At 37.3% G+C, this 23563-nt stretch overlaps 1 protein-coding gene across 3 annotated transcripts in view; it reads right to left on the minus strand.

Moving 5' to 3' along the window:
• GALK2 (galactokinase 2) overlaps positions 1 to 23563 on the minus strand; it is a 138145-nt gene that overhangs the window by 81752 nt on the left and 32830 nt on the right. For all 3 annotated transcript variants that reach the window (XM_043555455.1, XM_043555454.1, XM_043555453.1), the window contains exons 4-5: positions 16337 to 16427; positions 13197 to 13343 (exon numbers count right to left, since the gene is read on the minus strand). In XM_043555455.1, coding sequence (XP_043411390.1) covers positions 13197 to 13343; positions 16337 to 16427 — 238 coding nt within the window. The remainder of the gene's footprint in view (positions 1 to 13196; positions 13344 to 16336; positions 16428 to 23563) is intronic.

Below are 23563 nucleotides of genomic sequence, written 5' to 3' on the forward strand. Positions count from 1 at the left end.
TCTCATGGAGAAGGTTGATAGAAGCTCATTGAGCATTTTCTATGCATTGTAGAGGCAAGGGGTATATAGGAAATCTCTGTATCTTCTACTCCATTTTACTGTGAACCTAAAAAATAAAGTTTATTAAAATAAAAAAAATTCAAACGTTGAAATGAGAATATATTTAATCCAATAATTTTATGTCCTAGAATTTATGCTAAGGGAAGAACTGATCAACTATGAAAAAGATTGTGTAAATGAATATTCATCAAAGCCCTTTTTATAATAGCAGAATATTAGAAACAACCTAAATTTCCACCATAGAAATCCATTTAAATAAATTACAGTATTTCATTATAATGAAATATTAGTAAGTATTAAAACTGGTATTATGCAAAACCCTAGAAACAATGGAAATGCCCAATTATAGGGCCAAATTAATTATAGTATGACTATGTAATATTAAACAGGTAGCCATTAAAAAGAATCCAGTAACTGTATGTATGCTGATATGAATGATTCTCAATTTATATTCTGAAGTAAAAAAGCAAAGCAGTAGGGGGAATGAATACATATACGTATTTATATTTATATAATGTTCTTATGTGTATCACAAAAAGGGAAAACATATGTATACATTATAGTGGATAGAGTATTTCTTAATGATTCATTAAAAATCTTTATCAGGGGGGACCTGGGTGGCTCAGTCAGTTAAGCATCCAACTTCAGCTCAGGTCATGATCTCACAGTTTGTGAGACTGAGCCCCGCATCAGGCTCTGTGCTGATGGCACAAAGCCTGCTTGGGATTCTCTCTCTCTCTCTCTCTCTCTCTCTCTCTCTCTCTCTCTTTCTGTCCCTCCCCCACTCACACTCTCTCTCAATATAAACTTAAAAAACTTTTTTAACTCTTTATCAGTGATTGGTTGTCTTGAATACAGTCTTACTTTTTTTCTATTATTGAAGTATAAGATGCACAGAAAAAAGTGTATAAAGCATAAAATAAAGCTCAATAATTTTTCACAAAGAGAACACCCAAGAAACCACCATCAAAGTCAAGAAAGAAGGACTGCCATCACTTTAGAAAAGTTCCTTCATATCCCCATCTAATGATTTCCCTTCCATACATCCCAAAGGTTGTCATATGCTAAACTTATTTCTAATTTGCTCAGTTTTTTAATCATAAATGAATATTAAATTTTATCAAATACTTTCCTTTAGCTATGATTAACATGTGTTTTATTCTGTTAATATGATAAATTACTTGATTTTAATTAATAAACCAATCTTTAATTCTTGGAATACACTCAACTTGACCATAACATATTATCCTATTAAATTAATGGATTAAATTTGCTAATAATATTGTTTAGAATTTTTTGCCTTTAAGTTCATATGAAACAGTAACCTATAACTTTCTACCTGTAACTTTCTTTTCTTATAACGTCCTTGTCAGATTTGGTATCAAGATATCACATTTGGTTTGGTAACAAGGTTATACTGACCTCATAAAAAAACATCAGAAAATATTCTCTCTTTTCATATTCTTTGGAAGAATTTGTATATGCTGCTTTTATGTGACATTTCTAATTTATGTTAATCTAATCTCATCAGTTAAACTGTAAACTCCTTAACCACAAGGACTATACCTAGAGTTTTCTGTACCCTAACCATCTAATAATTTGCTTCTGATATATCAGGGCTTGAAAAATAATCATTATCTTGACGAAGAGTATCAAGTCAGTGTACCTATTAAAAAATGTTCAGTTCACACAATTGAGCACATACATGAAAAATCATAATTCACTTTCATTATTTTAGGACATCAGAAAGATCACAGAATGTTAAGGCTGGACTACTCTCCAACGTGCTCCCTATGTCTGCAGTACTAGTTATATTACATCATAGATGACAGCATGGCTGAGCGAAGAAAGTATCTACTGTATTTTGAATCAAATCTATCCGAGCTGGAATCCAGACAACACCGTTCACAAGCAGTTTATCTTTGGTCATGTTATATGAATCCTCTGAGCCTCAGTATTTTCCTCTGCAATACTGAGATAACAGAAAAGAAAGGCATCTTTTACTCTCACATAAATTCTAACACAACTTGAAGTTCCTAATTTTTCAGTAGTGACCTCCAAATCTTTGTGTCTCCAGAACTGCAATGCATGCCTTAGTCTCCATCAGTTAACCTTCCTTTTCCCTTCAGAGTCACTTCCTTCCCTACACAATGCAGTCTGATCTTTACTGTTCATTCCCATGACCACCAATACACCTAAAACTTTTCACACAGGTACAAAAACTCCTGTGATTACGAATTTATTTTCCTACATTACCTAATTTTTTGCCAAACTCTTCCCCTAAACTTTTCCAAAGTCCCCTGTCAGGAAGGTCAGAGAACTGGAAGTATTTGGCAAATTTAACTGATTTGGAATTAAAGGAACAGCTACTCTTACTCTTGCTTAGGAATTGAGACATAAGGAATTTATACAAGTTACAGAGCAAATTGGTCACAAAGGGGGACAAAGCCTAGAGAGCTTTTCACTGCCCTGCTCACTCCATCAAATATTAGTCTGGGGGTCAGCATAGAGTGACTCTTGACCAAGATGGCTACCATCCCCTCTGTGAAACATAAATGAATGGAAATAGATGACACACCACTCTGAATTTGTAGGGGGTGGGTATTTATCCTGGTATGTTCATCTTTTAGTTATTTTCCCTGCATACAGCAAGTGTAGTAGGCAAGGGCTATGCACATATGTGGTGTCCTTAATTTCACAGGGATTGTCTCAGTCTTTAAATACTAGATAACATTTAACTAATTGCTGGGTGCAAGTCATATTTTGGAGGCCTTGAAACACAGTGACCTAATAATGATAAAGATCTAAAGATCACAACAAAAGTTCAAAACACAACCAAGGCATAGGTATGAATTTTCAGCAAGAGTGGTTTCATTTGAAACTACTTGGAAACAGTGAACCATATTCCTCCAATCTGCTGCTCCCTAATTTGTCTTGTTTGCCTTAGTTTATGCAAAAGGTAAACACACATTTAGCCTAGGAAAGGAAATGGAAAAAAGAAAAATTAAAAAAAAAAAAAAGAGGTGACCTAAACAACCCCTGCAAAGCAAGGCTTCTAATCTGCAAATAACTTAGTCACATCATCCAAGTGAGTCCAAATTACTCAAAATCATTAAATAAATGACTCAATCTCCAATCTTACTCCTAAAATAGAATACAACAAGAGACACAAACGCGATTCCGCATAACTGAAAGAAACTTGTTGTTGTTGTTTTTCATTGATAAAACTAGGTGAATGGTTTTATATTAACAATACTAACTTAAAATTTCAAACATTTTTTAACACAGGCCACCCAGGGCTAACACTAAACCCTCCTGGGTCTTGCACCAGTAAGTACATGGCTTCAGTCCATGTTCAACACTTAATGAAGAGATTGTCTTCAAAGATTGTATTCTGGATTTAGCATCTTCTTAGAGGCTGTGCTGCTGCAGTTCATTAGCAGTCAACATCTGTCTGGAATGTTTTAAACTACTATTTTCCTTAACCATTGTATGGATGGGGCTCTTGTTATTTTAAGCAAACTGAAACAATGTCCTTCTAGATGGATTTCTAAACATAATAATTAGTGACAGTGCAAATTGTTTTCTGATTTTTCTTATATCTTTCTTTCATGTAGCAAACTGCTCCTGAAACATTCTAATCATAGTTCAAACTTCTATGTTACTGTGAGATTCTTTTCATTTTCATGTAGACCTTAGTCTTTACTTTTTAAGCACAGGATCTCATTCTGAAGGCCAAGAAATACCTAACTTAAATGTAGCTATACGCAGAGAAAAATATGTCCTTAAACTGTCTCAAGGAATCAGCCCTTATAAACTCAAGAAATGAAAGCTTGGACATACTCGGCCCCCAAGTTCAAACACTCCACTTGCTCTGCCTCTGAACCTCAAAGATTCCCTGCACAGCATGAATTCCAAACACCAAAACACTGCCTTGAAAGAGTATTAATCCATGTCTATACAACAAACTTGCCCCAGAAATTAAGTCACTGAAATCTGTTGAGGGACTCAAGCAACTAGAAAATGTTCCTGCCATCAAATAAAGTTTTGAAAAAAATTTTTTTCATGAGGCAACATAAGAATTTCTAGGCCTCAGCTGATACATATTGATCAGTCTGGCTCAGAGAACTGTAATAATACACTTATGGGTTCACTCTGCCTGAAATGCCCCTGGGCCCCTCCCAGGATTGGGGACACAGCATCCCCTTCCTTTTTTTAGAACTTCCCACTTATTTAAAAACTTCCCCCACTTAACTTCACCAAGTAGCCCTTCTTACAACCCTATTCTCCATTTACCTATAAAATACTTCACACCTCGTATGAGATAGATGCTCAGTTAATGAGTCTTCTGTTAATATTCCACTTGCATTTAAGTTCCATAAGGGCATTGACCATTCTTTTTCTTTTCTTTTTGTTTGTTTTTTAGATTGTTTTCTCCCTGGACAGTATGGGGTACAGTACAGGACTTCCAGCTTCAAGAAACTCAAAGCAGCATATATCACATTTTCACACCTCAGATCCCAGCCCTCCAAAGGCTTTCCATTATACTTGGAATGGAATCCAAAGCAGACTGTACACAATGTGACCTCTGATCGCCAGTCTCAGCTCACCTGCCACCACCCTGCCCTCTCCCCATTCCCCATACCTCCCCACACCAGCCTCTGCTATTCCTGGGACATGACAAACATGCTTTAGCTTTAGGGCTGTCCCTTCTGCTTCCCTTCTGTGCTCACTCCTCAGGCCTTTGTTAAAATGGCTCCTCCCCTAAAGAGGACTTCTCCTGACTCCTTATCTAAAATAGCAACTTCCCCTCCCTACAACCTATTTTCCTACAACCTGGCTGATATCATATTATATATTTGTTTGTATAGCTGTCCATCATCTTACACCATCATCACATCTGCCAGCATATAAGTTCCGTGAAAGCTGGGGGTTCTATTCTTATATTTGATCAATTCATTTATTCTAAGCTAGAATTCACTTATATTTTGAAGATTATACTCAAAAGATTGTAATTCACTATATTACTTTGTTGTCTTCTATTTTCCAAAACTATTTTTTTAAGCTTATCTGTTTATTGTCAGAGAGAAAGCATGAGTGGAGGAGGGGCAGAGAGAGAAGAGAGAGAGAATCCCAAGCAGGCTCTGTGCTGTCAGCCCAGAGCCCTATATGGGGCTCAGTCCCATGAACCATGAGACCATGACCTGAGCCAAAATCAAGAGTCAGACATTTAACTGACTGAGGCACCCAAGTGCCTCCAGAAACTATTTTTGATAAATTCCTTTTCATTCCTTTCTTTTCTCTCAATCAGTTTTCAGTGTGTTTTTTATTAGCCTCAAGTTTAAAAATTCCTAGAATTTGTGGAGGTTTTCTTTTTTTGAAATTAAAAAAAAATTGTAGATGTATAATTTATTTTCATTTATTACGCTAGACACCCAATGAGCACCTTTCAATTTGAGAACTCATGTTTTTACTCTTGAGAGATATTATTTTTACAAATATAGTTTTCTAAAATTTTTTTAATGTTTATTTTTTTTTGAGAGAGAGAGAGAGAGAGAGAGAGAGAGAGAGTGGGGGAGGAACAGAGAGATGGAGACACAGAATCTGAAGCAGGCTCCAGGTTCCAAGGTGTCAGCACAGAGCCCGATGTGGGGATTGAAATCATGAACCGCGAAATCAAGACCTGAGCCAAAGTCAGATGCTTAACCAACTGAGCCACCCAGGCGCCCCTACAAATATAGTTTTTTAATGATTCTTTTCTCTTTTTCTCCTTACTAGTTGGATATTGAATTTCTGGAATTGATCGATAAATTTTCCTATCTTTCTCTCTCTTACTGTCCACCTCCTTTTTTCCCTACTTTATCAGAGTTCTTCCAGTCCTCTCACTGAAACTTTTGTTTTACCTATCAATTTTTGTTAAATGTTTCTTTATTTTGAGAGAGAGAAAGAATGCGAGCAGAGGAGGGGCAGAGAGGGAGAGAGAGAAAATCCCAAACAGGCTCCGCACTGTCAATGCAGAGCCTAACTTGGGGCTTGATCCTGTGAATCATGAAATCATGACCTGAGCCGAAATTAAGAGTCAGACACTTAACTGACTGAGCCACCCAGGTGCCCCCCATCATATTTTTAATATTCAAAAGCTCTTTCTTATTTTTTAGTCCTTTTAAAAAAAATAACACTCTGTTCTTTTTTTCAACATTTTCTTCTACCTCTCTGCTACCTCTCTGAGGATATCATGGCTTCTTTGAAGCATTCTCCTGCTGTCAGCATTGTCTGTTTCCTCTGAGTTCCTTTTTAAATTCTTGTTTCTTTGGTTGTCTGTCTGCTTTGTGTTGGAGGCTTTCTTCCAAAGTCTGATTATCTTTTGATGCCTTATCATATTTAAGACTGAGTCACTAAAAAGATGAATAGAAGCTTTGTAAGTGGGCCTCTAATAGGGTCATAGAGTAGCTGGAGAATTTTTGTGGAAGGAGGTGACCAAACGTCAGTATCTATAGGTCTCTTCTCCAGGATGACTGCATTCCCTGTGAGAAGGAGCTTCCAATATTCCGGGTGGGGTGTGGAGTGGTGAGGCCGCCAGTGTGCTAGAGCTGAGAATAGGAGGGGAGTTGGGAATTTCACTGTGCAGATGCAGAATGTCCATTAAGCACCCCCCCCCCCCAGTTTTCAATTCTATTCTCATCCTGCCTTTTTCAGTGCTCAGTGTCCCCAAGTCTAGCCTATCTCTGACTGTTTCTCCAGAAATTCCTGCAAAGGTGGGAGGAAATGGTCTCCTTACTTAGGGAGTTAAGAGTAAGCTCTGAAGGTCTATCTTCTTCTCATAAAAACTTTCAAATAGGGGCGCCTGGGTGGCTCAGGTGGTTAAGCACCCAACTTCAGCTCAGGTCATAATCTCACGGTTCATAAGTTCGAGCCCCACATCTGGCTCTGTGCTGACAGCTGAGAGCCTGAAGCCTGCTTTGGATTCTGTGTCTCCCTCTCTCTCTGCCCCTCCCCTGCTCATACTTTCTCTCTCTTTCAAAAATAAGCAAACATTCAAAAAATAAATAAATAAAATAGACCTTTCAAATGGATTCCCACCCACCATGTCACCTTTCCATGGTGCTGGGTGCCTCTGATTCCTAAGCCTTTCCAAAGAACTGTGAGTCAGCCTGCCTTCCATCTGCACCTCCCTGCACAGGCACTTGCCTGGGACTTTTTTCCACTCTGCTAAGTCATGCAACATCCTTCCACCCACTTTCCATCTTTGTCTCTTCTGGTTTAGGGTTATTTATGTCTCCTTGATTCATCAAAGGTGAATGTGCCTCCTTTTTTCTTGCTTTCCCTATTGTTTTGGATTTTTTTTTTTTTTTAAGAAGAGAAAATGAGAGCTGGAGAAAGAAACAGTAGATATGTTCTTTATTCTGGCATGTTGAAACCAGAAGTCTCTAGCCTTTTCTATTTCATAGATCTTGTATTGCACCATATTCTCTTTTATCAGTTTCCTTCTCATTCATATTTTCAGTCTTTCAGACTTTCTGGGTGATTAGCTGCTTGTTTTTCTTGGTTTCAGACATAAAACATTTCATTTGTTAATGAGTTAACAAATTCCATATCTACGTATCAAACCCCATGTGTTGTAGTTGTTTGGCTACAATATAATAGGGAACACCGGATGTACATCTTAATTGGGAGGGAATTATTCATCAATTGGGAGAAATTACTCACCAGTTTCTCATGGGACTTATTTTTCTTATCAGATAGGCTGGTTGTTCTCCGTTTGCCTTCCTGCCCCTCCATTCTGACGCTTCTCTGTATCGTGGAAGAGACACGGAGGCCACTATGGACAACTCCCCTCACCCACTGCCACTAACTGACACTTCCACCCGCTTCACTCTCTCCATGCCTCATTGCATCTCTAGCAACATTACTCTATAGCCATCGCTCCTAAAGCATAACAGCTTCTTCTGGATTCACAAAAGAACTCTTCCTAGTTGGTTCCCTTGAACTTGCCCACATCTCTGTAAACAGTCTTTTTATTAAATTCTCTTCAGCTATACGCTGTGTGCCATTCGTTTCTTATCGGACACTGATACATCAGTTTAAATTTTTTTTTTACTAAGTCATCTCTAAAGTCCATGGAGTTCTTATGCTTTATGATTTTTACAAGAGTCAAGTATACAACTGGCACTTAACTATAAAGACTCTGAGCAATTTCTGCTTCCTTTCAGTTAAGATTCTATCTCATTACAGCAAAGAAATTGTCCAAATAATGATGCTCAACCCCCATAAAATATAAGCATTGCCAGTGCAATTTAGACTAACAGGGAAATCCAGGATATATATTTTGTTCCCTTTAGGCAATGGAATTAGTCCTGATAAAAGTATATTTGCTATTTTTTATTCAGTTTTTTTAATGTTTATTTAGTTTTGAAAGAAACAGAGACAGAGCGCGAGTGGGAGAGGGGCAGAGAGAGAGGGAGTCACAGAACCCAAAGCAGGCTCCAGGCTCTGAGCTGTCAACACAGAGCCTGACACGGGGCTCGGACTCACAAACAGTGAGATCATGACCTGAGCTGAAGTCGGACGCTTAACCAACTGAGCCACCCAGGCACCCCTTTATTCAGTGTTTTTAATTGAGGCATAACTGACATACTTCTGTTAGTTTCAGGTATACAATATAATGATTTGATATCTGTATATATCGTGAAATGATCACCACAATTAGTCTAGTTAACATCCATCACCATACATAGTTACAGAACTTTATTTTCTTGTGATGAGAACTTCTAAGATTTACCCTCTTAGCAACTTTCAAATATGCAACGCAGTATTGTTAACTATAGTCACCATTCTGTACATTCCATCCCCTTGACTTATTTATTTTATAACTGGAAGTTTGTACCTTTTGACTCCCTTTACCCATTTCACCCATCCCCTACTCACCATCTCTGGCAACAACTGGTTTGTTCTCTGTAACTATGAACTTAGGTGTTTAAAATTTTTAGATTGCATCCATCAGTGAAATCATACATATCTGTCTTTTCCTGTCTGACTTAGTTCACTTAGTGCAATGCTCTCAAGTTCCCTCCGTGTTGTCACAATTGGCAAGATTTCATTCTTTTTTATGGCTGACTAATATTTCATTGTACAGATATATATCCTTTTTATCCACTCATCCACCAACAGAGACTTTACTATTGTAAATAAGGTTTCAGTGTACACAGGGGTACATATATCTTTTCAAGTTAGTGTTTTCTATTTCTTCAGGTAAATACCAAAAAATGCAGTTGCTGGAGCATATGGTGGTTCTATTTTTAATTTTTTGAGAACCCACCATGCTATTTTCCACAGTAGCTGTACCAGTTTACATTCCCACCAACAGTGTATGAGGTGATATCTCATTGTGGTTCTGATTTGTATTTCTCTGATGATAAGTGGTGTTAAGCATTTTTCATGTGTCTGTTGACCCTCTGTATGTCTTCTCTGGAAAAATGTCTATTCAGACACTCTGCCCATTTTTTATCACATTGTTTGGGGTTTTTTGCTATTGAGTTGTATGATTTCTTTATGTATTTTGGATATTAACCCCTTATCAGATAAATAATTTGCAAGTATTTTCTCCCATTCGGTAGGTTGACTTTTTCTTTTGTTGATGGTTTCCTTTATTGTGTAAAAGCTTTTTATTTTGAGGTAGTCCCACCTGTTTATTTTTGCTTTGGTTACTTTTGCTTTTGGTGACAAATTCAAAAAAAATCATTACCAAGACCAATGTCCAGGAGCTTAAGGCTTGTTTCTTCTAGTTTATGCGTTTAGGTCTTATGTTCAAGTCTTTAATCCATTTTGAGTTAATTTTTGTGTATGGTACAAGATAGTGGTCCAGTTTATTCTTCTGCATGTGGCTGTCCAGCTTTCCCCAAATTCATTTATTGAAGAGATTATCCTTTCCCCATTGTATATTCTTGGCTCCTTTGTCATAAATTAATTGACTATATATGCATGGGCTTATTTCTGGGCACTTTATTCTCTTCCATTGATCTCTCTGTCTCTTTTTATGCTAATACATTTGCTGTTTTTCACTTTGAAAACACAGAAACAACTTAATTCCAAAGAATTAAGAAATCAATTCCAAAGTTTCAAATGTTTCTTTTTCTTCATCATTTTTTTCTTCCTTTCCCTTAGATATTTATACCATTAAAAACCTCCAAAATGCAAAAAAAAAAAAAAATAATAATAATAAGTTTCACCAATCCTCTTATTAATAAATAAATGAATTTGAGTTGCCTGGGTGGCTCAGTTGGTTGAGTGTCCAGCTCTTGATTTTGGCTCAGGTTATGATCTCATGGTTTGTAAGATAGAGCCCTGCACTGGGCTCCATGCTGACAGCATGGAGCCTGCTTGGTATTCTCTCTGTTCCTCTCTCTCTCTTTGCCCCTTCCCCACATTCTCATTCTCTCTCTCTCTCTCTCTCTGTGTGTGTGTGTGTGTGTCTCTCTCTCTGTCTCTCTCTCTCTCTTTCTCTTTCTCTCCCTCAAAATAAATGAATAACTTTAAAATAAATAAATAAATAAATAAATAAATAAATAAATTCCTCGACCTTACCCCACCACACACATCTGATTATCTCTCTCACCAAGTATAGCCAGATTTTTGTATCTGCTAAACATTTCTACTTTCTTGCCTCTCACAGAGACTTTAACTCATTCATATTTTAATTTTTTTTTGTTGTTTATCTTTTTGAGAGAGAGAGAGCTAGAGTGCGAGTCGGGGAGGGGCAGAGAGAGAGGGAGACAAAATCCGAAGCAGGCTCCAGGCTCTGAGCTGTCAGCACAGAGCCCGACACAGGCCTCAAACTCACAGTGAGTTCATGATGACCTGAGCCAAAGTTGGATGTTTAACCAACTGAGCCACCCAAGTGCCCCCAACTCATTTCTATTTTAAACAGTTCTTGCCAAGGTTTTCTTTAACTTCTCTGATGTTAGATCCAATGGATGCTTCTTAGTCCTTGTCTTACTTGACATCTCAGTAGCATATGACACCACTGTTTTTGTGAAATATTCTCTTCCTTGTCTTTGTTGTTGCCTTACCTTTTTGATTTTCATTCTATCTATATGATTACTTCTCAGTCTCTTCAGTAGACCTCTCTTCCTCAGCCCATTCCTCAAATGTTCATGCTTGCCAGATCCTTGTCCTAGTCTCCCTTATCTTTCTACCTATGCTCTTCCCCTGGAAGTTCTTCTCCACTCTTATGGCTTCAGATCCCAGCTATACACTAAATGACTCTCAAATGGGCCATCTCAAGTCCAGATCTCCCTGCTGACCTTCAGGGATATTGTCTGTGACTAAATATTAGATAACTCTATCAGCTTGCCCACAGATTTCCCCTACTCAATATTTTACCTTCATCTATATTCCCTATTCCAATGAGTCACACCAAGCCAGAAACCTAGGTAAAATCTTTGACTCTTTTCTGTCCCTCATCTCCATACCCAATCAATTATCAAGTCTTATTGATTCCAAGATATACTTTCAGTTTATGATTCAGATCTCTCCATTCTCACTGCCATTTCCCTAGACCAACTAATTGCCCTACTATTGATATTGTTACTACTTTCCTACCAGTTTTAATAATAGAGCCAGAGTGATCTTTCTAAAATATAGGTATGATCATGTTACCTTCTTCCTAAAAGCCTGAAATTTTTTTACAATGCTATCAAGATAAAGCCCAAATTCCCCATCATCCAAATTACTCCAGCCAAATTAAGCCCTTTCTAATTCCTCCAACAATCCATGATCATTCTTACTCTAGATATTTCCACATAAGATTCCCTTCACCTGATACATGCCTACCTGATGTTATCAGTGTTATCATGCTATCACTATTTCTTAACTAACATCTACAAATCCTTGTGTCTCAGCTTAGATGCCTCATGCTCTCTAAATCTGCATTTAGTATACTCCCTTAGCACACTACTTATCCACTTACCACACTCTATTATAGTCGCCTATTAAATGTCTCTATCCCCCTTTTAGATCATAAGTACTGTGAGGGTTAAAACTGTATTATAGCTTCAATGCTATGAACATTACCTGGCACAAAGCAGCCACTAAATAAATAATGGTTGGATAATGAACAAACGAATAAACAAATAAGCCATCAGATTAAACATAGTACCAGTGGAAACACATTTACATCTGGACTTGCTTTCCTTTGCTTTCTTACCTCTCAATGAACAAAAAACAAGTAAGTTACCCTTCCCACAAAATAAGCCATAGCTTACAAAGTGCTAACTAACGTATAGTACACATGACAGCCAAAGAGAATTCTACCTGAACCTTTGTTTTCTCCTTTACTTGTCTTTCCTCTTATGTATAACATTTTCAAACTGAAAGGTTAAACAGGCTGAAGAAAGACTAAGCATATGGCTGACTTTCTCTTGATCTGCCTGATGCCCTCCCCAAACCATCTATAAACGTGGCAATATAGGTACATGGGATAAAAAGAACCTATGGTAACATTTTGTTTGAACCAGAACTCCAAAGCATTAATTAAAGCTGAGCACACCTGCTCTGAACTGCAAAGTCAGAGATTTATGTGAACTTGTAAAGTTGAGGCTTTCTGACCTTTTGTAGGATTTATGTTTCCTTGAAATAAGCATTTCCTCTTTGTAATGCAATATTTTGTTTTAAAGTTTATTTCAGTGACTAATCTGCTGGTATAAACAGATATGCTGTTCGGTTCCTTTATTGCCTGGTCTTTACCCTTTTTACCCAGTGCTTGTCAAATATTTAATTTAAGGTTTTGGTTGAAAATAAGCAGGTCTAACTATGAAGCCTACAATTTGTAGCTCTAAAGTGAACTTGTTAATGAGGTGATCCAAAAAGATATCCATGCATTCAAACTCCACACGTCATCTAAGAGCATTTAATCCCAGCTCTTCACAGATCTGCTCAGTTTGCAAAGTATCAGATACCTCACAGTGGTTTACCACAAGTGGGACTTAATTTATTAAGGTGATGTGCATGTCCATGTGTGGAGTCCTTTCAGGTAAGACAAAGTTGTTTAACCAAAGGAAGATATTCCAATTTTGAGCTTCACACACTAATCCCTTTAGAAAGAGAGAGTTCTGTGAAGCGAACACATTCAAGTTGGTTACCTTGGATAGGTTCATTCCCAGCACCGTGACAGTCACCAAGCCAGCACAACACACCAAAGCACTGGAGCTAGAGAGACCAGAACTCGGTGGGATGTTTCCATCCACCAAACAATTCATCCCAGTCAGGTTGCTAAGACCAAAGTGCTCCTGAGAATAGAAGGGAAAACAGCACTTGTAACTTTGGTGTTGGAATCAAGGAGTAGCAAAAGGTTCTTTCATTCCCCAGAGAGCCAACGTTTATCAATGGACTTATTGTGCTATTGATAGAAACTGCTTGTGCAATTCGCTTTAGTGGAGTCTATACATGGCATTTTATTAAATCGTTCTTGGCCACAGGGTTTGGTAATCTGAAGATAATTTTTTCCTTTTTCAACAAAAAGCTATTGATCTATTTCCTAAAATTGCCTTGAATGATCTTTTTCTTTCCTTTTTTTTTTTAGAATATTTTTTTATTTTAAATATGAAATTTATTGTCAAATTGGTTTCCACACAACACCCAAGTGCTCATCCCAACAGGTGCCCTCCTCAGTACCCATCACCCACCCCCCTCTCCCTCCCACCCCCCATCAACCCTCCATTTGTTTTCAGTTTTTAAGAGGAATGATCTTTTTCTTGAGCATTAATTGATTTGAACAGATATAGAAAAAGTATTAAACAATTATAATTCAATTTCAGAAGGTCCTCTGAAGAAAAAATGTCCTAAGCTTCTTTGGTTCCCTTTTACTGATGGAAAAACCTAGTCACCAAAAGATTAAAAGTTTTTTTCCAACACACAGGGAGCTGGGAGTAGAACCCAGGTCCCTGATTTCTTGTTGAGAACTTCTCCACTGCAGTCAAAAACATGGGCCAGGATGCTGTCACTGTGATTTAATGTAAGTCAGCTATATGAGGAAATCCAGATTTTTACTAGAGTTTATAGATACAGTTTAGCCATATGGTAGCTTTCAAGACAGCCAAATTAGAATTCAGCCACAGATGAGAATACAGACTCTAAACGAAGCAGGGAAACTATTTCTGCAACTAGGAAAGCCCAAAGAAATAATGAGACTCTGATCTAAAGATGGACATCTCTAGGATACTTAGATGAATATCTAGGATGGCACTTAAGATGATATCATAACATAACCTTTGTGGTTTAGGATTAAAAATAAATTCAAGGCTACCTCCTCCTCAAGAAAAAGTACTATTGTGTTTGCAAATTACTCAAACAGCTCAAGACCAAAGTACAAAATACTATTATATTACATAATTATGCATTTCATCAAACACATTATTCTAGGAAGAAATTTCAATCAACTAGTTAGAATAACCAAAGTAACAACAAAACTCTGCAAATTAAAGGCTGTTTTCTTCCTTAATTCTTTTTGTCCTTTTTTCCTATGTTGGCAAAACTCACACACCACAAAAAAAGAGATTCTGCTGGAAGTATTTCTCTTCTGGATTTCAAGTCATCTAAAAATTTCCTTTCCAGAAATACAAATTATAAACTGAAACACTGCTGCTGCCAATGCCCTTTCATACAGAACATCAGGCAGCTTGTTTAAAAAAAAAAAAAAAAGAAAAGAAAAAAGAAACTTGGAGAGTGCTATATATTTAACTATAAACTGATCCACAGTGTATCTTGAATGTGAATCATACTTACAAACTTATCACGCATTAAAACGCAATGTTTTAAATTAAAACATACAACAGATTCAAAAACGTAAATGGATTATGCCAAATTCTGTCATAGCTCTATCCCAAAAGGGTAACATGTTCAATTTAATATAAACAGATTATCCTCTAAAATTTTCTAGTATTTGAATCTGAAGGTTTCTAAACAAACTAACATTTAAATTACTTCTCTGCCAAAAATTCTCTGTACAAACCTACTTTTGCACATAAGTGTCAAACCAGAAAAGAAAACTTTTAGACCTCAAATTCTCAAAAACAACACAAAGCAACATTCAGTATATTTAGGTCACTTTATCCATATGCTATAAAAAGCACGTAGCTATAAGGAAGATCAAATTGCATTTGCCAGGGAAATGCTTCCAAATACTGTAATCCCCACTAGTGCGTATGATAAGCCAAATAACTTGAAGATTTAAAAGCTGCCAATACCTTTTCCCATAAGCTATTACCATGTGTCTGGAAAAAGAAAGAAAGAAAGAAGGAAAGAAAGAAAGAAAGAAAGAAAGAAAGAAAGAAAGAAAGAAAGAAAGGAGAGAAGAGAAGAAAAGAGAAGAGAAGAGAAAGAAGAAATGAATGCAGGAACTCTAAAACCAGAACCACCATAATTAGAGTATAGAACTACACATCAGAAATAAATGTGATGCTTTTCTATGATGGCTATATCACTGAGTCCTAGGCTACTCATGACAAAATTTCAGAAAGGACCACCAGGCAGTAAGGGACACAAGCTGTCTAAAACATGGATTTTTAACAAACAAAATTGATTTATCAAATCAATTTTCTTTTTGTCCTTCATACATTTTTAATTTGTAGAAAAAGTAGAAATATTTCATTTTCTTGCTCTTGTACATGACATTAGAGATAGTCATGGTAATTATTCAATATTTCTAAGGAAAATACTTACACTAAAAAGTTTCACTACATCTTTTTTTAACTCCATCAGAAGTAGTAATAGCAGCACTGGTTACCATTTATTGAATGCCTACTATGTGTTGAGCACTGTGTAATCCTTGTAACAACTCTTTGCTGCACAGCAAATGACATCATTATACAGAAAACCAATCTGAGACTTAAAGAGGTTGAATTCACACAGCTGAGTAATGCTCAGATTCAAACCTAGGGCTGTCTAACTTGAAATCCTATTACAGTATATACATACATATTGTTAGAAAAAATGTATTATAGATTATATCCTTCAAAAGAAAATTTATACAAAGATTTAAAAAAGAGGAAGGTTTGTGTTGGCTGCAACTGATTTATGAACAGCCATCACTGCCCCCTGTGGACATCACCCAGGAATAGTCATATCTACCCCATCCTCTGAAATACATAAATTAGCAAAATAGAACAGAAACACCAGTTAGCATTAAAAGGAGGCAAAAAATACATAGTAAGTAAAATAAATCTTGACATATAATATACATTATAAGCTCAACTGCTAGTAGTTGTCTTATAAACCGATTTACCTGAATTCCTTTAAATCCACATAGGAAATAGTTGTGCCACAGAGGCTTGGTTTTGTCAATCTGAATATTATTAGCATTAGTACTGAAGTCCCTGCAAAAACAAAGACACATTAATTTAAGTCTAGAGGCTGCAAAAATCCATAGCTGCAAAATCAATGGCTGACTGCTGCCATCTTGTGCCAAGAGGGTGATACTGAAATTCTATTTTCTATTTGTTTTCACATATGTGCTTCACAGTCTACTCAAAAACAACAAACATCTCCACATACTAAAAGGTAAGAGAAGTTGTAATGACCTTAACAATTAAACTAGTTCCAATTGACCTTTTTTATTTCCTGAAACAGAGAGGAACTGATATATTTCAGCATAATCTACACCACATTTTATTTCATGATCGTCCTTGTTAGGTTGATATAAACCACAAACTTTTATCCTTTGAGCTTGCTGTTTGGCATACCTCTAACTGTAACAGCACTCAAAGCCTTCTTTCCCCACACTCTCTGCCACCCATCCAACTTTACTGTCTGTACAATTTAAGAAGAAGAAAAAAAAACAAATAATGATGATTCTAATGAATCATAACTCGTTCAATAAGCCTCCATGAATCTATACTGATATAAATTAACAAATGAATAAACAGCTAAATGAAGGAGAAAGAAAACCTCTTCCTTAGAGTAAAATGCCAAATAGCTGAAGTAGAAATTAAAAAATCATTATTTGGCAAACTCTATGATAGATTTTTTCATGAAAGAATCATTAATGGATGCTAAAGTCAGGGAGTAAAAATTTGATAAGAAATAAAATATTTACATAGATTCAAAAGTATTTCCCCAGCAGATACTTCTTGCAAAGGGCAAAAAATAGTAATTTTATGGCAAAGAAATCTGGCAGACATCACCTTAACCAAATGATCAAAGTTAACAACACTGGGGCACCCGGGTGGCTCAGTCAGTTAAGCGTCCAACTCTTGATTTCAGCTCAGATCATGATCTCAGTTTGTGAGATTGAGTGCCTTGTTGGGGTCTGTGCTGACAGTGTGGAGCCTGCGTCAGGTTCCCTCTCTCTCTCTCTGCCCCTCCCCTGCTCGCTCTCTTTCTCTTTATCTCTCTCAAAAATAAATAAACATTAAAAAAATTAATAACACTGATAAAGAGACATTGTGTGCCTCCTTGGTATCATACACTGAGAGCATACCACTTGATGTGTGGGAATTCTTTGTACTATTTTTGTGAGTCCTTTGTAAGTCAAAAATGATCTCAAAATGAAAAATAGATAAATAGGTTTCTTTTTTTTTTATTTTTTTGTTTTTATTTTAAAGAGAGAGACAGAGACAGAGTGTGAGTGGGGGAGGGGCAGAGAGAGAGGGAGACACAGAATCTGAAGCAGGCTCTAAGCTCCAAGCTGTCTAAGCTCCAAGAGCCTGACATGGGGCTTGAACCCACAAACCCTGAGATCATGACCTGAGCTGAAGTTGGACACTTAACTCAACCACCCAGGCGCCCCTGATAAATAGGTTTTTAAATCAGCCAAAGGACAAACTATATGAAGGAAGCGGGGGGTGGGGGGGAGGTTGTTAATTAAAAAGTGAGGAAATAAGCAACATTTCCCCATATTGACTGAATGCTTTTCATATAATTTGCTAAATACCCACTATTTGCCAATCACTGTAGTAAGTGCCCTCCATGCATTATCTTAACTAGATAACAGGGACACATCATCGCCTAAGAAAAATATTTAAATATGCAAGGCATTCATAGGAGTATAAAGGTAAAAAGTAAAAGGCTTATCTTTTAAGCATTTGTAATCTAGCTGAGACAACATGAATACAAATCATGATCACACACTACTGTCACATGACGGTGTATAATGTGGAATGGGAAATGAGACCAAGAGGGCATCATCTCTATAATCAGCATATTAGAGTGGAGAAGGGAGGCCTTCCTGGAGGCTCAGAGAGGTTTAGTGGCTCTCCAAGGACATACACAGTATGACTCCAGCTCACAAGCTCTTTACTATCATCCACAGGAGTTAAAATATATTGTTCACAGTCAATAAGAGGTCACACAATTTGGAAAGCAGATAAAATTATGTTAGCAAAACTAATCAAGTTCTGTTCCTAGCTAAGCAGAGATCTTGAAAGTCACCACAAAGAAAAAGAAAACTAAGAAGTGGGAGTCATGGGTGGGGGTATATAGAAAAAAAGTAGAGGGCCTGCCCGCCGCGCGGGTGGCGCACACGACAGGCTCGAGGGGAAGGGGTGATGGCGGGTGGGACCTTGAACTCCCCCAGAACAGGCCTCAGGAGAGAAGGGGGTGCTCCACCATCCCTGTGGCTCCTGGGGTGGGGGGACCTGGGTAAGACCAAAGAAATGATCCCTCCAGGGGAGAGGCCCCTTCAGTGTCACTATAGGAGCTCAAGATGTCAACCCTGGGCCTGGGCTCCCCGGGCTCACATCCCTTTGTGATTTGCCCGGGGCAGGCCGGCTTAGGTGTGTCGGGAAAAAGCTCTCCAGATCACACCGTGGGCTGCAGGCGTTGAGAACCACCGATCTGGGCCGAGTCCCCCACAGTAGTGAATGCTTTTCTTTGTCGTCTCTACAACTGAATTAGGACTTTTTCTGGAGTGATGGAGGCCCAGAGAAGGGGTTGAATTACCCAGGGTCCCGCAAAGATTACATGATGGCGGTCCAAGAATTCGTCTTTAGCAGGTCAATAGGAAAGTGCTTTGCAATTGTTAAATTAACAGAAAAACCCAATCTGTTGTGTTACATAGCTGGTGTTCTGTACCTGAGCACTTTTCACAACAGCCTGGGATTATGGCCCCGTATTACTCTCCAGGAAAGGGAGACCCAGAAAGGTGGCCTCACGTATCCTCTTGTAAATAAAATCAGACATAGATCTGTCCCATAGAGGGTGGAATTTTCTATTTTTAAACTTCACTTGATATATTTTATGGACCCCGGGTGTCCAGTAAACTAAAGCAGGCATTTAGGATTGGCACCAAGATGTCAAAGAAAAATCAGTCCCGTCCTCAGACTGGAGAAAAGAGACACAGGCTGAGACGCAAGGCAGGTGGGAAGGAGAGCTGATGAGGGAGCAAAGGGAAAAGAAGGCAGAGCACAAGCTAACACCCTACACCGCCTCCTCTGGAGTGGGGTCTGTGTGACAGTCCTCAGGCGCCCCTGATGCCCCAAAACAAAGGGAAGGGAAAAACAAATGGTTAACTGCTAGAGATCACAGTCATGCGGGACACAGGACATGACTCTTCATCAGTTTGCAACTGTCTTAGTAATTTACAAGAAAAACACCATCCCCAGAAACCTGTAGACTCACTTCCCTGGGACCCCCACCTCCATGGGAAAGAAAATCTTATGTAATCAGTCACTCCTCACAATCCTAGGGCAGCTCTTTTCTGTCCCCAGGTCCTGTCCCTGTGCTAGAATAAAATCACCTTTTTGCACCAAAAAAAAAAAAAGAAAAAAAGTAGAGGAGGGAATTTGGACAGATATAGGAGGCTACATGAGAAATGTCAAGAAAAGTGCCAGTTTTTGCAGAATGAGGAACATAGTTTAAATCTGTCATAGAAAAAAACCTTCTCTTTGGTTAGATATTTCCTGTTTTTTCTTTCCAGCATCCTTGTCTTGTCTCCCTGCCCAGCCATTTCCTAACATTCAAAAGCAGGCACACATTTTCCCAATTCCTGCATTGTATCACCCATCTGCTTTCTCTACTCTTTCACCCATGTTGCAGAATGCTAGGGAAAAACTCCTGAAAATGAGCAGTTATGACTTACTACACTGGTAATTTCCACTTACACGTTTTATGCATTGATTCACTTGTTCTTCCAACAAACATTTGCCCAGTGTCTGCCCTGGGTATGTCAGGCACTGGGCTAGACCATTTACAATAACAATACCATCAAAAAATAAATACTTAGAGAAAAGTTTGAGAAAAAAATGTATAAGACATACACCCTTACAACAATAAAATATTTCTGAGAAAAATTGAAGAAGACCTAAATAAGTGGAGAGATATACCATGTTCATGGATTGAAGGAGTAAATACTGTTAAGATGTCAGTTCTTCCCAAATTGATCTCTATATTAAGTACAACCCCAATAAAAAGCTCAGCATGCTCTTTCATAGAAGTTGAATAGCTGATTCTAAAATTCATAGGGAAATGCAAAAGATCTAGGATAGCCAAAAAAATTTGAAAAAGACAAACAATATTAGAGGACTTAAGCTACCTGATTCCAGGACTTCTTATAAAGCTACAGTTTTCAATTAGCAAACCACATTCACCAATATATTAAAAGGATCATTCACCACAATCAACTGGGATTTATTTTGGGGATTCAGGATGGTTCAATACTTGCAAATCAACATCATACACCACATCAACAAAATGAAGGATAAAAATCATGACCATCTCAATAAATGCAGAAAAAGCATTTGACATAATTCAACATCCATTCGTGATAAAACTCTAAATGGGTTTAGAGAGAACATACCTCAACATAATAAAGGCTATAAATAAAAATCCACAGCTAACACCCTACTCAGTGATGAAAACCTGAGAGCTATTCCTCTAAGATGAGGAACAAGACAAGGAGGTCCGCTGTTTCCACTTTTATTCAACATAGTGCTGGAGGTCCAAGCCACAGCAATCAGACAAGAAAAAGAAATAAAAGGCATCTATATTAATAAAGAAGAAGTTAAACTGTCACTATTTGCAGATGACATGATGCTATATACATAAAATCCTAAAGGCTCCATCAAAAAATTATTAGAAGTAATAAATGAATTCAGTAAAGTTTTAAGGATACAAAGTTGATACCCAGAAATTGGTAAAATTTCTATATATGAATAACTAAGTACCAGAAAGAGAAAGTAGGAAAAAAATTCCATTCACAATTGCACTGAAAAGAATAAAAGACCTAGGAATAAATGTAACCAGGGAGGTCAAAGACCTCTGCTCTGAAAACTATAAACCACTGATGAAAGGAACTGAAGACAACACAAAAAAATGGAAAGATATCCCATCCTCGTGGTTTGGAAGAATTAATAATGGTAAAATTTCCATAGTACCCAAAGCAATCTATAAGTTCAATGCAAACCCTATCAAGCATTTTTCACAGAACTGGAACAAACAATCCTAAAATTTGTATGGAACCATAAAAGATCCCAAACACCCAAAGCAATCTTAAGAAAGAATAAAGCTGGAGGTATCACAATTCCAGATTTCAAGGTACACTGCAAAGCTGTAGTAATCAAAACAGTATGGTACTGCCACAAAAACAGATACATGGATCAATGTAACAGAGTAGAGAGCCCAGAATATACCCAAGCATATAGGGTCTATTAATCTATGACAAAGGAGGCAAGAATATACAATGGGGAAAAGATAGTCTCATCAATGAATGGTGCTGAGAAAACTGGACAGCTATATGCAAAAGAATGAAACCTGACCACTTCTAACACCATGCAGAAAAATAAACTCAAAATGGATTAAAAACCTAAATGCGAGACATTAAACCATAAAATCCAGAAGAGAACATAGGCACTAATTTCTCTGACATCAGTAGTAGCAACATTTTTCTAGAAATGCCTCCTAAGGCAAGGGAAACAAACAAACAAACAAACAAACAAACAAACAAAATATATATATATACATGCATAAACAAAAGCATATATATATATATACATATATATATATTTATGAGAGAGAGGGAGGGAGAGAGAGACTATATCAAAATAAAAATCTTCTGAACAGCAGAGGAAATCATCAACAAAACAAAAAGGCAATCTACTGAATAGGAGAAGATATTTGCAAATGATATATCTGATAAAGGGTTAATATCTAAAACATATAAAGAAATTATACAACACCCAAAAAACATAAACAATCCAATTAAAAAATGGGGAGAGGATCTGAATAGGCATACAGATAGCCAACAGATACACGAAAAGATGCTCAACATCACTAATCATCATGGAAATGCAAGTCAAAACCACAATGAAATATCACCTCACACCTGTCAGAATGGCTAGGGTCAAAAGGACAGGATGTGGAGAAAACAAAACCTTCATGCATTGTTGATGGGAATGTAAATTGGTATAGCCACCAAGGAAAACAGTATGGAGGTTCCTCAAAAAATTAAAAATAGGAATACCGTATGATTCAGTAATTCCACTACTAGGTATTTACCCAAAGAAGATGAAAACACTAATTCAAAGGGATATATGCCCCTCTGTGTTTGTTGCAGCACTATTTATAATAGTCAAGCTATGGAATCAATCTGTGTCCAAAAATCAATCAATGGATAAGGAAAATGTAGTGTGTACACACACACACACACACACACACACACACACACACGGAATATTACTCAGCCATAAAAAAGGATGAGAACTTGCCATTTGTGATAACATAAATGGACATAAAAGGTATTATGATATGTGAAATAAGTCACACTGAGAAAGACAAATACCATATGATTTCATTCATATATGAGATCTAAAAAGGAAAACAAATGAATAAACAAACAAACAAAAATCAGAATCAGGGGCACCTGGGTGGCTCAGTCGGTTAAGTGTCCGAATTCCACTCAGGTCATGATCTCGTGGTTCGTGAGTTTGACCCCCATATCGGGCTCTGTGCTGACAGCTCAGAACCTGGAAACTGCTTCAGATTCTGTGTCTCCCTCTCTCTCTGCCCCTCCCCCACTTACACTGTCTCTCTCTCTCTCAAAAATAAACATTAAAAATTTTTTTAGAAAATCAGAATCAGAGAACAAACTGATTTGTTCTCAAATTAAATAAATACAGAGAACAAACTATTAGTTGCCAGAAGGAAGGGAGTAGGGGGATGGGCAAAAGGATGAAGGAGAGTGGGAGATACAGGTTTCCAGTTATGGAATGCATAAGTCACCTGAATAAAAGACACAGAATCAGGAATGTAGTCTATGATACTGCAATAGTGTTGTATGGTGACATATGGTGACTACACTTGTGGTGAGCACAACATAAGGTATAGAGAAGTTGAATCACTGTGTTGTACACCCAAAACTAATGTAAAATTGTACATCAATCATAGTCAAAAAATTAAAAATTTTTTAAAATCTATGGTTTTCAGATAGTATGGTATTGGCATAAAGATAGACAAATACATCAATAAAACAGAATAGAGTCCAGAAATAGATCCATACATTTATTGGCAACTGCTTTTC

The sequence above is a fragment of the Prionailurus bengalensis genome, chromosome B3 (assembly GCF_016509475.1).
Source record: "Prionailurus bengalensis isolate Pbe53 chromosome B3, Fcat_Pben_1.1_paternal_pri, whole genome shotgun sequence".
NCBI classification, from domain to species: domain Eukaryota; kingdom Metazoa; phylum Chordata; class Mammalia; order Carnivora; family Felidae; genus Prionailurus; species Prionailurus bengalensis.